This window comes from Hyperolius riggenbachi, chromosome 7 (assembly GCF_040937935.1).
Source record: "Hyperolius riggenbachi isolate aHypRig1 chromosome 7, aHypRig1.pri, whole genome shotgun sequence".
NCBI lineage: Eukaryota > Metazoa > Chordata > Amphibia > Anura > Hyperoliidae > Hyperolius > Hyperolius riggenbachi.
The window spans coordinates 300,140,983-300,164,175 of record NC_090652.1 but is presented as its reverse complement, the minus strand read 5'-3'; the positions used below and the strand labels follow the sequence as shown (position 1 = coordinate 300,164,175).

The window sequence follows — 23,193 nt, the reverse complement described above, 5'->3', positions numbered from 1 at the left end:
GCCCCGTTCACACTTGCGGTTGTCTGCCAAACGGACCGGATGACCTGACCGGATCGAATCCGGATCGGAGCCGTACGGTTCTGATCCGGATCCGATCCGGATCCGGTCAGGTTGCATCAGGTGTTCATCAGGATGCGATCCGGATCCGTTTGGCAAAAGTTACGTAAAAAACAAAAAAAATGTTGGGGTCTGGGAGGTCAGCAGAAGGGGGACCTGTGGAATCAGGCCCTCCGCTGTTTAGCACTCACCTCCACCTCCACCTCCAACATGCTGCCAACATCTCCAGCTCGTGCTGCTCCACTCCAAAATGCTTGCCCATGTGTCCCCGATCCAATATCGCCGCAACAATCCTCATAGGAAGTGGGGTAGAACATCCGGATTTTTAGCCAGTGTGTTGTGCGCTATCCGGTTCTCATTGATTTGTATTGGCCGGATGGTGCAGTCCGGCTCCGCCCCGGATACGGCTGCCGGAGGAGCCGGACCAAAAAATAGCGCATGTTGGAACGGACGCCGGAGTCCGGATCCGGTCCGGACGAAACGGACGCATGTGAACGGTGGCATAGACTTACATTGCTATGCCGTGCGTCCGTTCCGCATGCGGTGCGGCTCCGGCACGGCGATTCCGGATAGCCACCGCTAATGTGAACGGCAGTGGCAGACGCCGCGCCGTAGCTATATTTGGCCGCCAGGTGTCGCCGCGCGACGGTGTATGTGAGCCAGCAGAGGCAGATGAGCGTGCAGTAGCTATATACGGCCACTGGATATCGCAGCGCGGAGCTGTATAGAAGGTAGCAGTAGCTATATCTGGCCGCTAGGTGTATAGAAGACGACAGCAGCAGCAGGCGGGGGATGCAGAGTGGAGGGGGCGTGGCGCGGTCACCTGGAGGAGGGTTATGCCGGGACTGCTGCTGCTCGCGGTGTTGCTGCTGTGCTGCTCGTGCTGCGGGATCGCGCTGCTGCTCCTGCTGCCGCCCAGCCGCCGCCGGGGAGCCGCCACTACCATGGCCCGCACCGAGAAGCCCATCTTCAGGATCGCGTGAGTGCCTATGCATGGGGAGTATATGGCTTGTGCATGGACTCTGCACATTGCACCGTGTGCTGCATCAGCTGTCACCTCTATGGCTGGAGAGAGCAGCAGCCTGCATGCCATAGATGTGTACCTGCCAGTATCTGGCTATATAGCTGACGGATGGGGACAGCTCAGCTCCCACCAGGCTGCATTGTGCATGGGAGAAATGAATGATAATATATACAAATACACAGCTGTTATTATGTTTTTAATATTATTTAGTATTTAACTAGCGCTGATGTCTTCTGCAGCGCTGTACAGAATATATTTTATTATACTTTTATTATTTTCATCATCATTGATTAATATAAGCGCCAACTTATTCTGTGGCGCTGTACAGCAAGGCCTGTTTTGCACTATAATCGTCTTGTGTGCATTCTGGAAATGCGTATGGCGTGTGCGACATGCAAGAACATCATAAGTGCGTAGACTGCACTGTGTGGCGTTCACACTTTATGCGTTGCGTAGCGGTATGTGATGCGATATTGCACTGCTTCATGCATTTTTTGGGAAAACACGATGCTGACCCATTCACTGTAGTGGAATGGACTGACACGCAGATGGCGTGTATTGCGTTCTGACTGAGGGCTCTTTCACACCAGAGCCCTTTTCGTGCGTTTCAACGCAAAGGCAGTTCTTTTCATTAACCAAGGTAAAATGAAAGTCCATAGACTTTCATTTTTACCTTTCACACCCGACGCTGCGTTTTGGTGCGTTGCGGTTCGATGCACCCGGAAGCGTTGATCCCCCCAGGAGCTGGCGTTTTTCCATCGGGGTCAGTTATAGCTACCGCCGCTGATTGCGTCGCACCGCAGATTCCCGACGACACGCCGCAGGGCATATAACGCGTGCAGAATAAGGCTCCTGCATGCGTTGATGGCTCCTGCAAGTGTTGATGGCTCCTGCACGCGTTGATAAATGTGAAAGAGCCCTGAGCGTGTGACCATCTCCATTTGCTAATGTGAATGAGGCCTAAGGACAAGCATGGGGTACATAATACAGACAACAGTATACACAGAAGCTAAACATTGGTGCACAATACAGAATTGGCAGACGTAGTTATTAGTGACAATTTTAATGTGATGAACAAAATGTATCGCACATTTCAAGAAACAAAAGTGTGACAGAGGCCTGCCTTTGTGTGATAAATATAAAATATATCTCATATTTATGTTCCATTAATCAGTGCATAACTAGGATATATATATATTGGATCAAATTCCAGTAATGTGCTCGGTGTAGGATTACAGTACATTAAGCTATTTATTATACAGTGATGAGGACATTTCGCTGTGTATCACAATGAGCGTTGAGCAAGTCACATCCACTTTGCTGTGTATAGGTTTATATTGCCCTAATTAATGTAATTATACTCAGTGTGGTATTGTGCTGCTATAGAGCACTAGAGGCGGATCCTCCTGCTTAATCGATTCCGGGGACGATCAGCTTATCTTCCATTCGTTTTTCTTGTCTTTTCCAAGATTCTTCAATGCGGAATCGAGCGGCGAAACGATCGGGAGATCGGACGTGTCGGAAATTATCTATCGAGCCATCTAAATGGCTCAGAATTGAGCCGTGTATTCCCAGCATTAGAGTACTGAAAATGGGTTTCTGACCAATACTGCAGTGTATTTGTGTTGTTTCTGTATGTAGGCCTCTTTCACAGTGGGACGTTGCGTTTGATGCGACGTTAAGGTCGCATAACGTGCCTCTAAGGCAACGCATTGAAAGACTATAACTTGGACATTATTGTACATTCTTTAGCCCTGCGTTTGGTGCGCCGTTTTTGTCGCACAGTGATGGAACGAAAACGGCGCATGCATTACATTAAAAAAAACATTACTGAGCATGTGCAACACACATAACGCAGCAGATTCATTGCTAAACGCACAGCATGCAGCACTTTCTAATAACGCTACACGTCCCACACAACGCAACATGTGCACTGTGAATGTCGCACAGACTTTGCATTGCTGTGCGTTAGTCTACGTTAAAACATTTTCTAACGTGCGACTTTAACGTCGCACTGTGAAAGAGGCCTTACTCCTCCTTTTACACTATGTAGGGGAATGGCACTCTGTGCATATACTGGCGTGTGTACAGAGGTCCCCGACCAGCAATGGCCACTTGGCAGATCAACTTGGCTGAGTGGCGGACAGCTTCCTTGAAGATGCTGCTCCGCCCACCGTGTGACATCACTAACGCGCCACTTCACCATTGTCCCTCCACCCCCCACATAGCAATAGAACGCATTGTCAGCTACGCAGCTGACACACGTCCGTACAGGCCGGTCCACGATACCGCCCAAGCAGGCGACATCAGTTGTTAGGGGTGTACGCACCTCAAATGTTTCCCCTTAACCTTTTTGGTTGTAAATTGTTCTTCTCCAGCCCTTATCATCCCTGTGCAGGTGTTATCAGCACTTCAGCAAAACCCAGCGTATGGGGCAGTTTTGTCTTCTTAAAACTGACCTGAACTCAGAACTTCCCCTCTGTGCTATTAGATGCGCAACAGCATCATAACCTTGAAAGAAAAACATGTCTTTGTTACAGCTGATACAAATCCTGCAATAAATCTGTAGTGTGTCTACTTCCTGCTTTAATGGAAGCAGACATAGGGTTAACATCCTGTGTTTACAAATTAGCTGATCCCCAAGCAAAGCCAGACTGAATGCTCAGTCAGGGATTTTATCAGGGCTGATAACAAGCAGGCTGAGCAGTGAAGGATGAAACAGAGAGCATGGTAGGTGTTTTCTCTGTTCCCACTGATATATATATATAGTGAAATGCATGAGGGTGCTTTGTCTCTGGTTCACTGAAAAAAAGACTAATCTACTGCCCTATGGAGAGGGAAGGCTCTGGGTCCTGCTCAACGCCGTCCTGGTCCTCTCTCAGACTCCGCCTCCTTGTTCCGCAGCTTTGCCGCTGGCGAAATAATTCAATCAGGCGAAATGCCTGTGGGAGTACTAAAAAGGCTTTGGAATCACTTGTATCCCAAAGTACTTCTAAAAACGGGAACATTTGGAGAACTGGCGTGTTTGTCTGCAGAAGAATAAGCAGCGAGCAAGAGGTGTGTTTGTCTGCAGAAGTCGATGCTGTGTACAGAGCAGATGTGTTTGTCTGCAGAAGTCTATGCTGTGTACAGAACAGGTGTGTTTGTCTGCATAAGTCTTTGTGTACAGAACAGGTGTTTGTCTGCAGAAGTCTATGCTGTGTACAGAACAGGTGTTTGTCTGCAGAAGTCTACGCTGTGTGCAGAACAGGTGTGTTTGTCTGCAGAAGTCTATGCTGTGTGCAGAACAGCTGTGTTTGTCTGCAGATGTCTATGCTGTGTACAGAACAGGAGTGTGTGTCTGCAGAAGTCAAACAGAGAAGAAACTGAGAGCCCAATATAGTGTAGTATGTATTGGAACCAGGAGGAAATATGACAAGCAAGTATTATACTCACAAACATGGGTTACCGCATAGGTAACCACTGTATACGCAGGTGAGGAGATTAGACCTGTCCCCACTCAGGATTAAGATGTCGCTCTCTGAAGAAGAAAGAGGGGTGTAACACCCTTCCACCAGAGTGGAATTTGTAGATCAAAAGATGTACAGAGGCGCCAAGAGGATAAAATATGCTAAAAAGTTTAAAACATTCGGGTGGCGGTGGTGGACCGGTCACTCCAAAAAGGACATGAAATTGTCGCTTGAGAAAAAGACAATTTATTCATGTCCTTTTTGGAGTGACCGGTCCACCACCGCCACCCAAATGTTTTAAACTTTTTAGCATATTTTATCCTCTTGGCGCCTCTGTACATCTTTTGATCTGCAGAAGTCAAGGCTGTGTACAGAACAGATGTTTGTCTGCAGAAGTCTATGCTGTGTACAGAACAGATGTTTGTTTGCAGAAGTCTATGCTGCGTACAGAACAGGTGTGTTTGTCTGCATAAGTCTATGCTGTGTGCAGAACAGGTTTGTTTGTCTGCAGAAGTCTATGCTGTGTACAGGACAGGTGTGTTTATCTGCAGAAATCTATTCTGTGCACAGAATAGGTGTATTTGTCTGCAGAAGTCTATGCAGCGTACAGAAAAGGTGTGTTTGTACGCAGAAGTCTGTATACAGAACTGGCTTTTCTAGTGGTAACAGGTCATACTAGGACTTGTTGTTACAAAATGTGCACTTTACCTATGAAGCAAATGTTTATTATTATTATTATTTATATAGGATTGACATGCTGCAGCACATTACAGAGTACATAGTCATGTCACTGACTGTCCTCAGAGGAGCTCACAATCTAACCCTACCATAGCCATAGTCTAATGTCCTACCAAATTATCCTTCTGTATTTATATTTTCTGCAGCACAGTCACTGACTGCCCTCAGAGTAGCTCACAATGTAATCCTATCCTAGTCTGCTCATTTGCTCTGTGGCCCATGTGCATTATCCATAGGATGAACACAGTAAAACGTGTATATGTAGATAGTGTGCAGACAGTTGTATTGTAGCTATAGGTTTCATGTTGTCAGTAACAGCGTGTGTGATTGTGTGCTGGTGGAACGGTATTATGGAGTACTATTCCTGTGCTGCTTGTATAGTATTGTTTTGATGTGTGTGCGAGTCACTGGCTGTGGCAGTTATGATGTACGCTCTCGCTATAATGGGATGTATAATGTGCAGCATGATCTGTGCCATGTGAGGATGCTGTACCCTCTGTCAGGCTGTATGGCGTCAGCAGAAGGAGGGGGGTGATGTTTATTGGAGGGTCTCAGTGGCTGTCGGTAAAGCGCAGTCTTGGGGGGGTGATCTTGCAATCTCCCGCTCTGTGACGTTATTCAGCATTTTCCTCACAGAAGCAGGGAGTGTTGTCTCCTCATGTGACAGATAATTCTGATCACACCAGACTGCTGCAGCCTCTCATTTCTGGCATGTCTGACAGAATCGCCACACTGAGGGGGACGTCCTGCAGGCCGATCCATCGCTGGAATATGTGGCGTCTGGAAGCCAGATGGGGACCAAGGATCAGATCGGGGGGACACCAAATTATCACTTATGTCATTTGTCCTATTGGGCTATATTCTGAGATGACAAAACAGTGAGGCCAAAGAATGGAGAATTTCCTATTCACAATGATAGTCCATCATTACAATCTATTATTAATATAGTACTAAAAACTGTTTTTTCATGGGTGTGTGTATACAATCATGTCTCAAGGATCTTAAGGTGGCCATACACTGATAGATTTGCAGCAGATTCGACCATCGGATAGATTTGTCAGATGACTGTCAAGTGGAATCTGACAGGAATCTATCTGATGTGTGCCATACACTAGGAACAGATTTCCAATAGAGTTCAGAATGAATTCTATTGAAATTCGATCTAAATGTATTATTGCACCGTTCGATCCAATGCAACCCTATGGGCCATCAATCTGCTGCCAGTAGCCGATCGACCCAGATGTATTTATATAGCATTGACATCTCCTGCAGCACTTTACAAAATACATGGTCATGTCACTGACTGTCCTCAGAGGAGCTCACAATCTAATGCTTCCATCGTCATGGTATATTGTCCTATCTTATTATTATTATTTTTATTATTATTATGTATTTATATAGCACTGACATCTTCTGCAGCACATTACAGAGTACATGGTCATGTCACTGACTGTCCTCAGAGGAGCTCACAATCTAATCCTGCCATAGTCATAGTCTAATGTCCTACCATATTATTATATATTTATATAGCACTGACATCTTCTGCAGCACTTTACAGAGTCATGTCACTGGCTGTCCTCAGAGGAGCTCACAATCTAATCTTGCCATAGTCATAGTCTGTCCTACCATAATATTACTATTATGTATTTATATAGCACTGACATCTTCTGCAGCACTTTACAGAGTACATATGTCTTAAGTCCCTATTGTAGGTTAAAGGGCTGTTTTACACTGCACTTGATATGATCTTTTGCGATTTGTTTGCCAAAACGCAAGGATCTCTACAGAATATTCTTGAAACATTTGTACACTCGTACAATCCACTTGCAGTCCAATGTTTGCCTGATCGCAAATGTTGGTCCAGTTGCAAATTTTAAGTGTTTGTGCTTGTGTTCCTAGAATCCAGTGACAATCACAAAAGGCAATCGCAGAGAATCTTATTGTAAACCCTGTTTAAAAATCTTCAATTGCGTTTTGCAGCATAAACAACCCCCAAGGGCAGTTTTGTGGGGACCAATCGAGCTATCTGTATGGTTTTGGGAAATGGGAGGAAACCAAAGTACCTGAAGAAAACCCACGCAAACATGGGGACAACATACAAACTCCATGCAGATGATCTGTTAAAAATACTCCTATTACATGTTTTTTTTTTAACCTTAGTTCCATTTTCTTGTGTACTTTTACTTGTTTAATTAAAAAGTTTTGAAGCAAGGCTGTAAACAGTAAAGGTGCCCATACACTCGTCAGATTGGCAGCAGATAGATAAGAAATGCATCTGATGATCTATCTGATGCGTTTTTAGAACATTTTTTTTACCAGGATAGAATTCCAATAGATTTCAGTTTGAAATCTATTGAAATTCGATTTGATGGCATTTTTTTGCCATCCGATTTCCAATGCAAACTGATAAGCAATCTCATCAGATCGACCTAAATTTTCCACCCTGCCAGTTCGATGGAAATCCATCGATCGGTCGATTGGCCAACCGATTTGCAAACGATCGGGATCGATCGGTCGGCCAGAAAACCGGCTGAGTGTATGGGCCCCTTTACGCAGTATAATGTTGATTTTTAGTTCTTATTCAGAACAGCAGCAAACAGCTGACTAATGACTCATTGTGTACACAAAGACATTTTAGCTTTCTGTGCTCAGTGTGTGCTGACGTGCTGATAAAGGCTGCGAAGGGATGATAAGCAGTGACTGAACAGCTTTTGATTGAAGATAGTTCTGTAGATAGTTTTATCTATAGTTGTTTTGAGTCACTGCTATGTTAATGAACAAGAGACAAATCTGATGCATCCCTGATGGCATTATATGATAGATATGGAGATAGATCCCTTTCTGATAGAATCTGATCAGAGAGGGATCGTATGGCTGCCTTTTACTGCAAACAGATTGTGAATCGATTTCAGCATGAAACCGATCAGTTGACAGTTGAATGTTTTTAGCCACAAGTCTTCCACAAAGACCACTTCAAACTACAGACTGTAGATGTGTCTACCAGCCAGGGTGCCACTAGTTTCTCCCTGGTGTGAGCTGATGGTGCTACTGAACACATTCTACTTTCATGGGGAAGTCAGCATGATTATTTAATCTGCTACCAAACCACCTCTCTGTGGTGCTCAGTCTTGCCGTTTTGTGTAAGAATTAAAAAAAAAAAACCAAAAAAAAAAAAACATGTTATAATAAGCTATGGGTCTGCCTCTATATACTGAAAAACAAAAATAGTTGGCAATCCATGTCTTTTGGCTGATGGCTTCCTCTCTGACCTAAAAGGAGAGTTGCTTTCTGAAAACTTTAACTTTTAAGTTCTACCTCACGAGAAGGGGCGTGGCATGGACTGCCGGGGTGGTGAAACCCGCAAGGCAGTCTGGGATCTAGAAGAGTAGAGGTGCTGCAGTTTGAGGAATGATAAATAGTACCGTAATTCTTTTTTTGCTAAAAAGAGAGTTTGGTTGACTTGGATGCGGCCTGGTCACTTCCTGTCTATTTGCAAGCAGCCGAGATGCTTGTTTAGTACGTTAGGGCACGGCATAGTGGTTAGCGCTCTCACCATGCAGCGCTGAGTCCCCGGTTCGAATCCCAGCCAAGTCAACATCTGCAAGGAGTTTGTATGTTCTCTTCGCGTCTGTGTGGGTTTCCTCCGGGTACTCTGGTTTCCTCTCACATTCTAAAAACATACAGCTAAGTTAATTGGCTTCCCCTAAATTGGCCCTAAACTACAATAAATACACTACACGATACATAGATATGACTATGGTAAGGACTAGATTGTGAGCTCCTCTCAGGCAGTGACATGACTATGTACTCTGTACAGCGCTGCATAAGATGTCGGCGCTATATAAATACTTAATAATAATAATGATAATAATAATAATAATTCACATAGACACATGTCACAGAGCACCCCAAATCATGAAGGTATATGTAAAAGGGGCAAAAATTGACTGAGACAGTTTGGTGGTTGGTGCTGCTGCAGCAATGATTTATCACTGTACCGTTGGGTAGCAGTGGATGCCATTAACTTCAACACCTTACCCCACCCCATTGCCAGGAGAGCTTTACCTGCTGTCTCACGTGGTCAGCCATCCGCTGCCCATGGGAATTGGCCCTTAGAGAAATGACAGGTTGTCTTGGTAACTAACTGCGAATGACGCAAGGTTCCTGTTCTTAAAATACCAGCTAATGTAGGGCAATGCAGTGCTTTGTATCCTGCGGACTGTGATTTATATCTTGAGCTCTGTAAAGAGCACCTGTATCCAAACCATAGAGTTGTAGAAGTGCAGGAAATGCACTGAATTGTGATGCAAAAAGGCATTCCAAAGCTTGCGTTTAACCTCCCTCTCTCCACCCACCTGACCAAATACTGTACCGCCCCCCACCCGCCTCTTCCATTATACTCACCTGGACCTGTGAAATTCCAAGGATGTCACATGCCGGGGCTTGCGTTTCCATCCGGGCTTATGTAGATGGGCCACTGCATCATTGTAGCGCCGTGGCCTCTTGCAGTCATTGCCACATCCCCTCCCTCAACTCCTCCCACCGCATCACTGCAGCGCTGTGGCCTCTTGCAGTCATTGCCACCCCCCCACCCCTCACACCACAACAACTTCAACCAGTTTAGATGTCAGTAGGACCATGTAACATGGTGATGTGAGGTCAGTGCAGAAGGTTTCTTGGACACATTGGCCTCAAATCACTAAGTAGTTGACACTAGGCTAATGGTTTAGTGTAAATCAGTTGCATCAAGAGGGAATTCACTATTAATTACCAAATGTTTTTAGGCCTGGGCTAAACCATTTGGTAATTAGTTGCAGGGCTGTGGAGTCGTGGAGTCGGAGTCGTGGAGTCGGAGTCGTGGAGTCGGGCAATTTTGGGTGCCTGGAGTCGGAGTCGGGAAAAAATGCACCGACTCCGACTCCGACTCCTAATGAATTTGTAACTGTAATTAAAATAGAAAATATGATAAAATGTTCTATTTCTCAGATAATAGTCATTAAAAATAATGTATATATACAGTAATAGCTGTGCTTAGTCCACAAAAATGAAATAAACCAATAAAAATTAGTTACTTGTGCTGCTTCAATAAAGCAGTCCCCGTATTGTTAAGGTCAGATATACATATCTGATTGTGACTGTATATATGATGAGTACACAGGAATCTCTTATATATACTAAATAACATCTATGCTGTAAGAATAAAGCCTGATGTGTAGCTGTGTCACTAATAGAGATGGTCAATGAGATGGAAATAATTCTGCACTGATGCTGATTTATGCAAATGTATGCACTGAAATCAAATAATTTGATATGTTATTAAAATTTGGTTTGGTGACTACAAATTAAAGGGTACCTGAGACGGATGAAAAGTAAAGTTTTATACATACCTGGGGCTTCCTCCAGCCCCCTTCAGGCTAATCAGTCCCTCACTGTCCTCCACCACCCGGATCTTCTGCTATGAGTCCTGGTAATTCAGCCAGTCAGCGCAGTCCGGCCGCATGCCACTCCCACAGCCAGGAACATTCTGCACCTGCGCAATAGTGCTGCACAGGTGTAGTATGCTCCTAGCGGTGGAGTGTGTTCATGCGCACTACGCCAGACTGGCTCAAGTACCTGGACTCATAGCAGAAGATCCAGGTGGTGGAGGAGGACAACGAGGGACTGATTATCCTGAAGGCGGCTGGAGGAAGCCCCAGGTATGTACAAAACTTTAATTTCATCTGTCTCAGGTTTACTTTGTTACACAGTAGTACTATACTCTACATATGCACTCCTCACAGAGCTGCAGGGAATCCACTGAGAATGCTGTGCACATTGAACACAGAGGTGTTGTCTGTTTACAATCTCCTCATTCCCCTGCAGAGTACCTGCACATCATTCTTACATGTACCCACACTTACATTGCCTAGGGCCTGATAGATGTTCTTTGTTCCGGTTTGTACCTTTTACAAGTACTATTACTAAGGACTAGTTTTAGTCTAAAGGGAATAAATATAGTAGTCTACATATCCTTCTCACTTCAGTTGTCTTGTAAAATTCCTAAGCGTTGGCAGTTATGAGACGAATTTCATGTTACATACTTTTAATCAACAAAATTGTAATATGCAAATTAGAGGAGTCGGAGTCGTGGAGTCGGAGTCGGAGTCGGTGGAATCCTAAACTGAGGAGTCGGAGTCGGTGGATTTTTGGACCGACTCCACAGCCCTGATTAGTTGGGGAAAGCAGGGGAAATGATCAAAAGATGCAATTCACAAACAAGTAGCTATGACTGACATCCTTCTCCTCTGATGAGCTCTCCTCTCGATACAATTAAACTCCTGCATAATTAATTCAAAAGGTTCCATCCTCACGTTTAAAATACCTCACAGAATTTCTTTACTGACAGAAATCAGCTGGTCTAATCTCTGCCAGAAAAAGTGGGCGTGGTTACTCCTTGTTTGTCTTTGTGAATTGCATCTTTCGATCATTTTCCCCTTCTTTACCGACCTAATTACCAAATGTTTTAGACCAGGTCTAAAACATTATACCAAACCATCAGTAGACCAGTCTAAACTGCTTAGTGAATTGAGGCCATAGTAGGGAATTGTGGAGGGAGCATTGAGAAAGGGTGAATTCATTCTGAGGACATTCTGGCTGGGTGGTCTGGTCACCTGACACTGCAGTTATAATACAATACAATAACATTTGTAAAGCGCTTTTCTCCCATAGGACTCAAAGCGCATCATGGATCTTCTTAGGGTGAGTATGGTGGAAAGGTTGGTTGTAAAGCAATAAGGCGTCCATTAACCGTATAACCATTTCCTCAGATTCAATCATTTGATCAAAATTTTTATAATCAAATTGTACAGAAAACCCCCCAGCATGTGGAGAAATTAGACGTAAAAACGATCCTATGGTTGACCGTAATGTTGGAGTTTATGATCGTGTCTGAAGAGAGAAAGTGCCCTAATCAGTCCATTTATGGGAAAAATCGATAATTTACCTTCTAATTACTTACGATCCCACAAATCTGATCAGAAGATCGCATTTGAGGAAAATATTGTAACGTTAATGGTCACCTTAATGTGGAAATAAACCTAGAACGTCCTCTCTGCTCTAAAAGGTCAGCCACAGCATGATTACCTTTTACGGATAAAAAAAAATCTTACAATTTATGGAAAGCTTATAAAAAAACAAAAAACAAAACCCTCATGAACTTGGTTTCACTTTTGCAGGGAGCACTGAAAGGGTTCAGCCACATGCATGGTACACACCATGCAATTTCCCGTCCGATAAACAGGGTGAATCGATTACTTCTGACAGTGCCGATCAGATTTCCGATCATTTTTCTAATTGATTTTCCAATCTTTTATACAATATCGATCAGAAAAATTATCAGAAAACAGATCGGACCTGTTCGAAATAATCGCTTTGACCTGTTTATCTGGCTGGAAATTGCATGTTGTGTACCAGGCATTAGTGTTTAGGGCCCATTCACACTTAAAATCGTGAAACAGTAGTATTTGCGCAAGTGATTTTACCGCGATTAGTGCAGTTAAAATCACTGTACACTTCCACGATTCAGAGCAGTCGCAATCAGCGCTTTATTAAGCACTGCATCGTGATCACTCCCGAATCACGGCAAAATGCTGCAGGTAGCACGTTTTGCGATTGTGAGATCACTGCCTTTAAAAAGCGATAGTGCTTCGGCGATTACCGGGAATCGCCCGCTAATTGCAGCAGTGAGAACGGGCCCTTAGGCTCTGTTCACATCTAAAATCGAAATTGCAAACACAAGCATTTTGCGATTTTGTGCGCAATCTTTTTTTGGCGCCTGCGCGCAGAGCGTTTTTTATTTACTTCGTGAAGCAAGTCAGGAAGTGAACTCTTTGACCTGGAAACTTATTTATTCTTAAAATCGCAATCGCCGCACAAAGCAATTTTGGGAGCGTTTAGCGCGCTTCCTATACCTTCCATTAGACCAAATTCGCCCCAAAAATGGTACAGGCACCACTTTGCGGACCGGAAAACGAAACGTGCTGATGTGAACCTCCTCATGGAGATTCATTGCACATGCGTTTTGTGGGCGATTTTGAAAATCGCCTGCGCTTGAAAAACCGAAAACGCCCTAGATGTGAACAAGTCCTTACAGTATGGAGAGCTGCCTAGGCAGAGCTCCTGTGGTCTACAGCTGCTGTTAGGGCCCTTTTCCACTAGCAGTCGCTAGCGTTCACGCTGAACGCTAGCGACTGCTGAATCGCAAAAGGTAAAAAATTACCGGCGATTTCCCGACGTTTGCGGCCGCGATTTTGCTATGCTATGCACTGCATAGCAAAATCGCGGCAAATATCGATCCGCGCCGCGATCGCGTTTCAGGCAAAAACGAATCGCGGTAGTGGAAATACCCTACCGCGATTCCTGTTATTTAGCAAACCCTAGCGATTGTAAAATCGCTAGCGGTTTGCGATTTTGCGATTCCGCTAGCGCAAACGCGCTAGTGGAAAAGGGCCCTTAAGAACTAATTAGACAGTTTGATCTGGCTAAACAAACACAGAACACAGAGAAGTGAATTTCTTTAGTAACTGGATGTAGAATAAAGACTTTTCATCATGTGCTGTGCAAGAGTTTGGGTCCGCTTTCAAGGTTAGTTAGGGATCGGGAAGGGAAGTGGAAAAAAGAGGGAAAAAAAAAACCTATTCCTGATCTAAGATGGTCTACAGTCCTGTTCTAGAACAGTGGCTGCTGTGAGATAACCAATCACAGTTCTATCCAACAGTAAGGCACCGCATTCAGGAGCGTGTGATCTGTGCAGGGGCGTGTCCTTATGGATTATGTTAATGAGCTCACACTATACAGAACATTGTCAGGTCATGAATGTAAAGCATTGCGAGGGTGAACCACACAAACAGCCTGGGAGAACAGATCTAGCCGGACGGGTCAGACCACAAACCAAACCAGCTGCTTTGCGACATACTGTGCAAGCTCGTGTGTGCAGAGGAATGACAGACACCTGCAGGCTCGTGTGCGCAGAGGAGTGAAAGACACCTGCAAGCTCGTGTGCGCAGAGAGCTGAATCCTGCTGTACAAGTCAGGAGTCCAACAGTTTCCACGTTCTGATGACAGACCAGCAATGAGAGGCTCACAATTCTGACTTGTATGCAGCTTGGGAAGGGACCAATCAGATGCATTTACAGCTGACTTTGATTGGCCTGACTCCAAACTGCATACAATTTACATGCAAGCTGTCATAGCGACTCATTGATAGTCCCTGGTTGTGACGCAACTGACAATAAAGACCGGTTGCTGGATCGTCAGAAGAAGGTAGTTAAAGGGAACCAGAGACGCCGGAATCCTAAAAAGAAAAAAAGATTTTATACATACCTGGGGCTTCTTCCAGCCCCATAAGCCTGCATCGCTCCCACGCCGCCATCCTCCGCTTCCTGGATCGCCGGCACCGGGTCCCGTCACTTCTGGCGGACGCGGCCAAATGTCCGCATGAGCAGGGGCTCCCTCCATACCCTTACGCATGCGGCTGTGCAGTATGCAGCTGCACGCGTACGGGTATGCCGGGAGCCCCTGTGATGCGGACAATTGTCCGCGTGCTGCCGCCGACTGGCCAAAACTACGGGACCCGGTACCGCCGGATACAGGAAGCGGAGGACGGCGGCGTGGGAGCGATCCGTGCGTATGGGGCTGGAGGAAGCCCCAGGTATGTATAAAATCTTCTTTCTGGGGCCTCTGGTTCCCTTTAATGTGACAGAGCGTGCCAATCCCGTCTAATCTGCTCCCGTTAGCATACGCAGGAAGTACAGTGAGCACACTGACAATAGATTGGTCGCGCAGCTGTCGACAATATGTAATGTGACAATCACTCACCAATCCCGTATTACTAGGCCACTGTTGCCATGGAGGTCTCATACACTAGAGACTTCTGGAGGCAAATTCACTGTGTGCGTAATAAACGGTTAAGATTGGTTGGAGGTGCCCATACATGTACAATCGGTAACTAAAAAATATTGATTTCGCGCTGGAAATCGGGTAATTTACTGCCACCACTCTCCGATTGATAGGGCGAAGAGACACCAACGCTATCATAATACGGTAGCCAGCCCAATTACGTTCGACATGCTCCAGTCACCGTTTAGGGAATTGTCGCTTCCGAAGGCTTAAAGACTGTGAGCAATGTGACGTTTAAAGAAAGGTTACTGGGTCCATATATGATGCAATCTCGACTGTATGACCAATCGAGAACTAAAGTTATTGATTTCGCACAGCAAATCGGGTACTAACTAATCCTAGAGGGAAGAAACTGTTATTTACAACCTAGCTAGCAAATCAACAATTTATAAGAAAATCATAAAACAATGCAGTAGTACGACTGACTCTTCAGAGGGCAGATTCTTTGTAGCAACAATCAGATGACCAGAACAGGCACAAGACTGAACGATAAAATCGTTAGTTTTATTCCAAAAACTACATACACATAGCCTACTTTAGCCCACAGGTAAATATACCTGTCCGGAAGAACAGATTGGTTTGATAGAAAGAGAATAGAGATGAACAGAAACAGAATGTCTTAATTTACAGTTCAAATACCGTTATTGCTAGTCCATGTGACAATCAAAGTCCAGAATGGCCGATTGCCATGCGGCCTGAGGCCTTTGTGAGAAATAATCCAAGATGGAGGTTTTGGCCCGTGTCCTTGCGGGCTGGTCGATTGATGTTAATTCGACGTCAGATTAAAGGTGAAGGACATTGGACCTTTGTGTCATTGGAGTTTTAACCTCACTGTAGATGGGAGGGATCATGACACGTCAAAGTTCAACCTTGTGCAATTTGAATTAGGCAGTGCCCCCTTAGACAGGGAGAGATTTTGGCCCAATTCATGTTTTGCCCGCTCTCTCCGTGCCCTTAGGTCGCACCCGAATGAATATTCATAATCGGCGTAATTATGTGAATCTGCTAATACCAAACACGAGGATCAGATATGACTCATAACAGTTGTTTACTTCTCCCCTTTTGTAGCCTGGGTTCGGAAGCATCTAGCTTGCCCAAACTCTCAGCATCGGCACCAAGTTGAACCTCAGAACTTGTGCACTTTTCAGTGGCCTGGGAACTTTCTATGCCATGAATTATGAGGAAAATGTGGAGAACATATGAATATTGGGCATCCCAGGGTCACATGGGGATCAGCTGTTTCGAGGCCTTAGTCAGCAGGGAGATGGATTCTTTTGATCTCTCAGGACATGGGGCCAGGTGACAAACCCTGCTGAGATTGGTGCCTACAGGTCTCCAGAAAGAGGCCTTTTATGGAATTTTGTCAAGCTTCTCTGTGATGGATGAGACTATAAACATCCCATGTGCTGGTAGAGGGCTTTTCACATGTGGATGCTAACTACCTTACCATGAAAAGATTCCTCCAGTCCTTTGGAGAATGAGAAATAGTTTATTTAAACTGTCATTTTGGTATTTGCGATGAAATGTGCGTTTATCGCTCACATGACGCATAAGCGGTTTTCTCGGGGACCGCAGAGCATCACATCACCTAAGCACTCGTTCCATCACTTGCTACCTGCAGGACCTGACTTATAAAGGGTCTTCAGACTTGGGAATCTGCAGAACAGGATTTTCCTACAGCCCTGGACTGGATTTCAGGGCTGTGAATTCGGTACAAAAATCATCCGACTTCTCAGTTTATGAAACCTCCGACTCCAGGTACCAAAAATTGCTCCGACTCCTTTTTCTAATACCAGGGCTGTGGATTTGTACAAAAATCATCCGAATTCCGACTCCTCATTTTATGAAACCTCCAACTTTAGGTGCCCAAAATTGCTCCAACTCCGACTCCACAGCCCTATTGGATTCATGACAAATAGTTTTTTAAGGTGCCCATACACACTATTTTTCCCATTTGATTCCATGCAGATTCAATCACTTTGATCGAATGAGATGGGAACAGATTCCTTTAAGGGCTCTTTCACAGTGGGACGTTAAAGGAGTCATCAGGGCAAATAGAGTAAAATGAGTGGTACTTACCGGGGGCTTCCTCCAGCCCCAAGCTCCCAGGACCTCCCTCGCCGCAGCTCTGCCCGCAGCCATTCGCCGGAGCTCCGACCCGGTCCCTGGCGATGACGTCAGAGCGACCTGGAGGTCGCTCTGTACTGCGCCTGCACGATCGGCGCTGTCAATCACCGCCACGTGGGCCGGAGCAGAACTACTACCACCTGCGCAGTCCGCTCTGGCCCACGTGGCAGTGATTGACAGCGCCGATCGCGCAGGCGCAGTACAGAGCGACCTCCAGGTCGCTCTGACGTCATCGCCGGGGACCGGGTCAGAGCTCCGGCGAACAGCTGCGGGCAGAGCTTGATTCACTAAACCGTGATAACCCAAATATCGCACTTTATCAACGATATCACACCAGAACAGAGTAGCATAGCGAGCGCTACAAACCCGCAGTGGCTTAGGGCAGGACGAGTGCCATTGCCAATAAGCAGGCATAAGTTCATAGCGCTTGCTATGCTACTCTGATAAGGTGTGATATATTTGATAAGGCGTGATATATTTGATAAGGTGTGATATTTGAGTTCTCATGGTTTAGTAAATCAAGCCCTATATGTGTTTTAACTGAAATCTTTTTCACAATGCACTGCTATGGAGAAGGGGAAAAAACGCTTACTAAGTGTAAATGGAACCTTACCGTGATTTGTAGCGTTGCAGAAAAAAGGCATAACCTCACAGAAGCACTGATGGCCCTATGGGACTGTCACAATGATCGCGGTGCAGCTGGTCCCGACGCAGTACCACGCTGCATACAGTGCGCTAACGGTTTGATGTGCGCGTTTACCGCGTACGTGAGGCATACAGTCATTGTACTGTATGCGGTACGATTGCAGAAAAGTCGTACCACAACTGACTGTTTAAAGGGAACCTGAGATGAGAGGGATATGGAGGCTTCATGTTTATTTCCTTTTAAAAAATGCAGATTGCCTGGCTGTCCTGCTGATCCTCTGCCTCTATTCCCTTAAATTATAGACCCTAAACAAGCATGCAGATCAGATATCTGACAAGATTACTGCATGCTTGTTTCAGGTGTGCGATTTAGACTGTACTGAACAGAAATATCAGCAGGACAGACAGGCAACTGGTATTGCTTAAAAGGAAATAAATATGGCAGCTTCCCGAGGTCTCACACCTCTGGGTTGTTACTCTGTGGAAGGAGCCTAAGGGCTGGTTCCCACGGACGTCTGCCGTCGGTATTTTTGGTCGCTTAAACGTCACGTTTCAACCACTCGTAATAGGTTTCTATGAGAGCGTTTGTATCGTCTGTCAGCGGTAGTTTTTTTTCAGCGTCGAGGTAGATGGCGTTCTTTCGGACGCCTTATGCGACTGCTATTGACAGCTGCGTTTGACAAACGTCAGCGGTAAACACGTACAATCGCCGTCGTAAGCATGCGAACGGCGCTTGACGTATGCGGTTGACAGGAAATGGACCAGAATTCATAGGGAAGTTATCAAAAGCTTTTGAACGCGAACGCTCCCTCGAATGCTGACAACCAGTTTTGTCAGCCTGCTGTTCAAACGACACGACGATTTATGTCGTTCAGCGGTTGTACGCTTATAAACGCGGACGCAGCACAGACGTCCGTGGGAACCGGCCCTTACAGTCGTTTGTCTAGCAGAGCAGTGTGTCATCTGTGCACTTGTTGAGGTCACACTGCGGCACTTTGTTGCACCTGATGAAGTGGGTGTAGCCCATGAAACGAAATAAAAAATTTTTTTGGGCTAAGTGATGTCTGACTGGAGATGAGCCAACACCTTTTTATTGTACAGTATTTTGTTTTATGATGTTTTTTACTACTTCTTTACAGTCAGAGATTCTTTAATTACCACAGTTGGGAGGTTGATATTTTATGATTATACATAACTTCTCTTTTTATTGCAGAAGAGAGATCGTATTCACTCACTCACTCGCGAATGCTGGGATGTAGAGGGCAGCAGATTGTATGTAGCCTGACATTGGGCCAATCAAATTCAGTTCCTGCTGTATTCGATTGGCCCCACACTACCCTACATACAACTTGCATTAAATTTGCACGCAAACTGAATTAATTAGCATGTCTTTGACATCTGTAGCAAATATGTGTTTGCATGCAAAACCGTGTGCCCTTGGGTCTGGCAAAAAGCACTGTTTGCGAAAATGCATGCAATTGTTATTTCTACTGTGTTGCCAATATGCTTATTATTATTTATTATTATTGATTCATAAAGCGCAAATCTATTATGGACTGAGCTCTGTGTACCTGGATGATTGTAGGTAAAGGATTCATATTTACCTGGAGCTTTTTCCGTTGAAGCCCTGCTGGTTGCGTATACCCCATATTGCGCTCCCCTTGCCAGGAGCGTTTTGTGCATTGCAGTTCATTAAGACTGGAACAGTGCTTGCACAGTACACTCCCAGACACGGAAGCGCGGTCAGGGGGTGCGAGGCCCATACTGCGCATGTGCAAAGGCCTGCAACTTGGGCTGTATGGCGGAGCTCACAGTGGCAGAATGGAAGGGACTGGATGGACTACAGGGGGAGGAAACCTCAGGAAATTATAAATCCTTTTGCTACGAGCATCTCTGATTTATAACTGATTTGCGTCTCAGGCACAACAAAGGGATTCAGTCTTCTGTATACATAGCTGGGGTGCACAGGAAAATGTGATCCTACCGAAACACAGGGGGGCAGCACACTTGGTTGTGTACGCTGTGAGGGGGACAGCACACTTGGTTGCACATTGTGAGGGGGCCTACACTTGGTTGTGCACGCTGTGAGGGGGACAGCACACTTGGTTGCACATTGTGAGGGGGCCTACACTTGGTTGTGCACGCTGTGAGGGGGACAGCACACTTGGTTGCACATTGCGAGGGGGACTTCACTTGGTTGCGCACGCTGTGAGGAGGACAGTACGCTTGGTTGTGTACGCTGTCAGCGGAACAGCACACTTGGCTACGCTCGCTGTAAGGGTGACAGCACACTTTGTTGCACACACTGTGAGGGGGACAGTACACTTGGCTGCGCACGCTGTGAGGGGGACCGCACACTTGGTTGCGCACGCTGTGGGCCTCTGATGTGGCAATCTGGCATGTGACTCTCAGTCTTCTGGGTGACCTTGTTACAATCACATAATTTCACAGCTTTTCATCAGATAGCATTGAAGGTCCGCATAGCAGAACATCCTGTGGCAGTTATATAACCGCACGCTTCAGTTCATGGCCTCCGTCAGCCACAAAAGCCTGTTTATAAAGAGCACCTGTAGCGAGAAATATGGAGCCTACCATTCCTGACCTTCCCTGATAAGACGTTACAGATTCCTGGCTGTAATGCTAATCCTCTGGTTATAATGCCAAAAAGGAGACCTGAAGTGAGAGGTATATGGAGGCTGCGATTTTCATTCCCTTCTTAATAGTGCCAGTTGCCTGGCGGTCGTGCTGAACTTTTGGCTTTAGTTGTGTTTGAGTCACACACCTGCAACAAGCATGCAGCCAGCAGAGTCACACCAGAGTCGCAGCATCTATTCTGATGTGCTGCTCATTCTGGGCCAGAGACTTAAAGGACACCCGAAGCGAAAATAAACTAATGAAATAAACAATTGTATCTATCTTCCTTCTCCTAAAAATGACTTTAAGATATTCCACAGCTTTATTTTATGTTTAAATCTACTCTTTAAAGAGAATCTGTATTGTTAAAATCGCACAAAAGTAAACATACCAGTGCGTTAGGGGACATCTCCTATTACCCTCTGTCACAATTTCGCCGCTCCTCGCCGCATTAAAAGTGGTTAAAAACAGTTTTAAAAAGTTTGTTTATAAACAAACAAAATGGCCACCAAAACAGGAAGTAGGTTGATGTACAGTATGTCCACACATAGAAAATACATCCATACACAAGCAGGCTGTATACAGCATTCCTTTTGAATCTCAAGAGATCATTTCTTTCCCCCTGCATCTCTCATGCAGTGAAGTGTCAGGCTGCTTGTTTCTTCCTGCAAACAGCTTTGCCCTTGTCTGTAACTCCTCAGTATGTGAAAGCCCAGCCAGCTCAGAGGACAATTTATCCAGCTTGTAAAAGATAAGAGAGAAGCTGCTCTAATCCTAAATAACACACAGGCAGTGTGCACAGAGGGGCCTGGAAGGGGGAGTTCATAGCAGAACCACAACACTGAAGAACTTGGCAGCCTTCCAGACACAGGCCGACAAGTCTGACAGGGGAAAGATACATTGATTTATTACAGAGACTGTGATAGTAGAACGTGCTGCAGTAAGCCAGAACACATTAGAATAGCTTTTGGAACTTGTAGGATGATAAAAAACAGGATGCAATTTTTGTTACGGAGTCTCTTTAAGTTTTAACTGTTTTATTATTTTTGCTCAGACACATTGATTGACGAATGCCAGAGCTTAAATCTATGAACTATTGACTCGTATCTCTTTCCTGCTCTCAGAAGCCATTTTCTGCTAGGAAAGTGTTTTATAGTTGGAATTTCTTATCAGTGAGAGTAACACTGTAGTCACTTCCTGTCTGAGTCAGGACTGAGTCAGCCACTTACATACCTGATATTTAACTCTTCAGACAGATAAAGGGAAAAAAGGAACACAGCATAGTTATGTGTGCTGGGCACTGTACATTCCCATGTCTATCTCATCATGTCACATGTCACCTCGGGCATCCTTTAACCCCCTTGGCAATATGATTATTTCCGGATTTTAGGGTCTAAATGCGGTGCAAATTTTTTTCGTCCCGAAATTGGTCGCATTGCCGGTCGGACATGCACTTGGCGGCACCGGTTTTCATTTGATTATAGTAATCGGATTGGTCGATCAGCCGCCAAGTCACCTGATGTATGGTCATCTTTTAGCTCCGTGGGGGCATATAATCTACCTGCATAGCAGCGATAGTACCTCTCCGACGCAAAGTAAAGAGTTCAACTCATTCAGTTAAAGTGAACCTCCGGACTAAAAATCTACTCAGCAGAACTGAAAAGGCTTGGTGTTTGTTTAACAGTTTCACAGCATCAAAACTTTGTTTTTCTTACCAAAGCATCATTTTTAGCTGCATTTTTAGCTCCACCCATCAAAGAAAACTGCCCAGGCTTTTTTTCCCTGATGCTGTGCAAAGCATGATGGGATTTCCTATGTTGTTGTTCACGTTGCCTAGCAACTTCGAGTGGTGATCAGCACACAGGACAGTTGGAACTGTGTCTCATGCTCCCCTGTCACCTCCTTTCAACCATAACAATGGCTGCCCTCATGAAATCAAACATTTGCCTGTTCTTTCAAAACTGGGTGGGTAAGAGATTATATTACCTATCTATTTTAATTAACATAACTAATGTAACTTAATGACAGTATGTTTGTTTAGGCTGGAGTTCCTCTTTAAGCCAAAAAATCAGATAGGTGGGGACAAAGCTCCTTAGGCCCGTTACAACAAAGGGTGCTAGGCCTCCGCCGCTGCAGCAGATCAGGTGTTTCTGACATTATTGTCAGATCTGACAGGATTAGCTGCATGCTTGTTTCTAGTGTAATTCAGACACTACTGCAGCCAAAAAGACCAGCAGGGCTTCCAGGCAACTGGTATTGTTTAAAAGGTAACAAATATGGCAGCCTCCATATCCCTCTTGTTACAGTTGCCCTTTAAAGCAACAACTGAAAGTTTCCATGGTTGGGTTGGTCCCGTGTATAATGCTACTGTAGCAGGGAGTAAATGGGATCCTGGCTGCAAACAAACTTGTTTTCTTTGCAGCTCAGCTCACTAGAATGTCTCTGGACCATCCCTGCCCTCGCAGCACGGCTGACCGACTCACGTGGCTCCCTCTTGTCACCCACTGCTGCGCCCCGGCTGTTTGCACAAGCACGCCCGGCATTGTTCAGCCTCTGAATGGGCAGATTGTTAACTACAACCCC

General features: G+C 45.3%; 1 protein-coding gene across 1 annotated transcript in view; it reads left to right on the top strand.

Moving 5' to 3' along the window:
* Positions 1–874: 874 nt before the first annotated feature.
* Positions 875–23,193, top strand: part of LOC137525178 (probable hydrolase PNKD) — a 137,244-nt gene continuing 114,925 nt past the window's right edge. Inside the window, exon 1 of the mRNA XM_068246071.1 lies at positions 875–1,036. Coding sequence (XP_068102172.1) covers positions 894–1,036 — 143 coding nt within the window. The 5' untranslated portion in view covers positions 875–893. The remainder of the gene's footprint in view (positions 1,037–23,193) is intronic.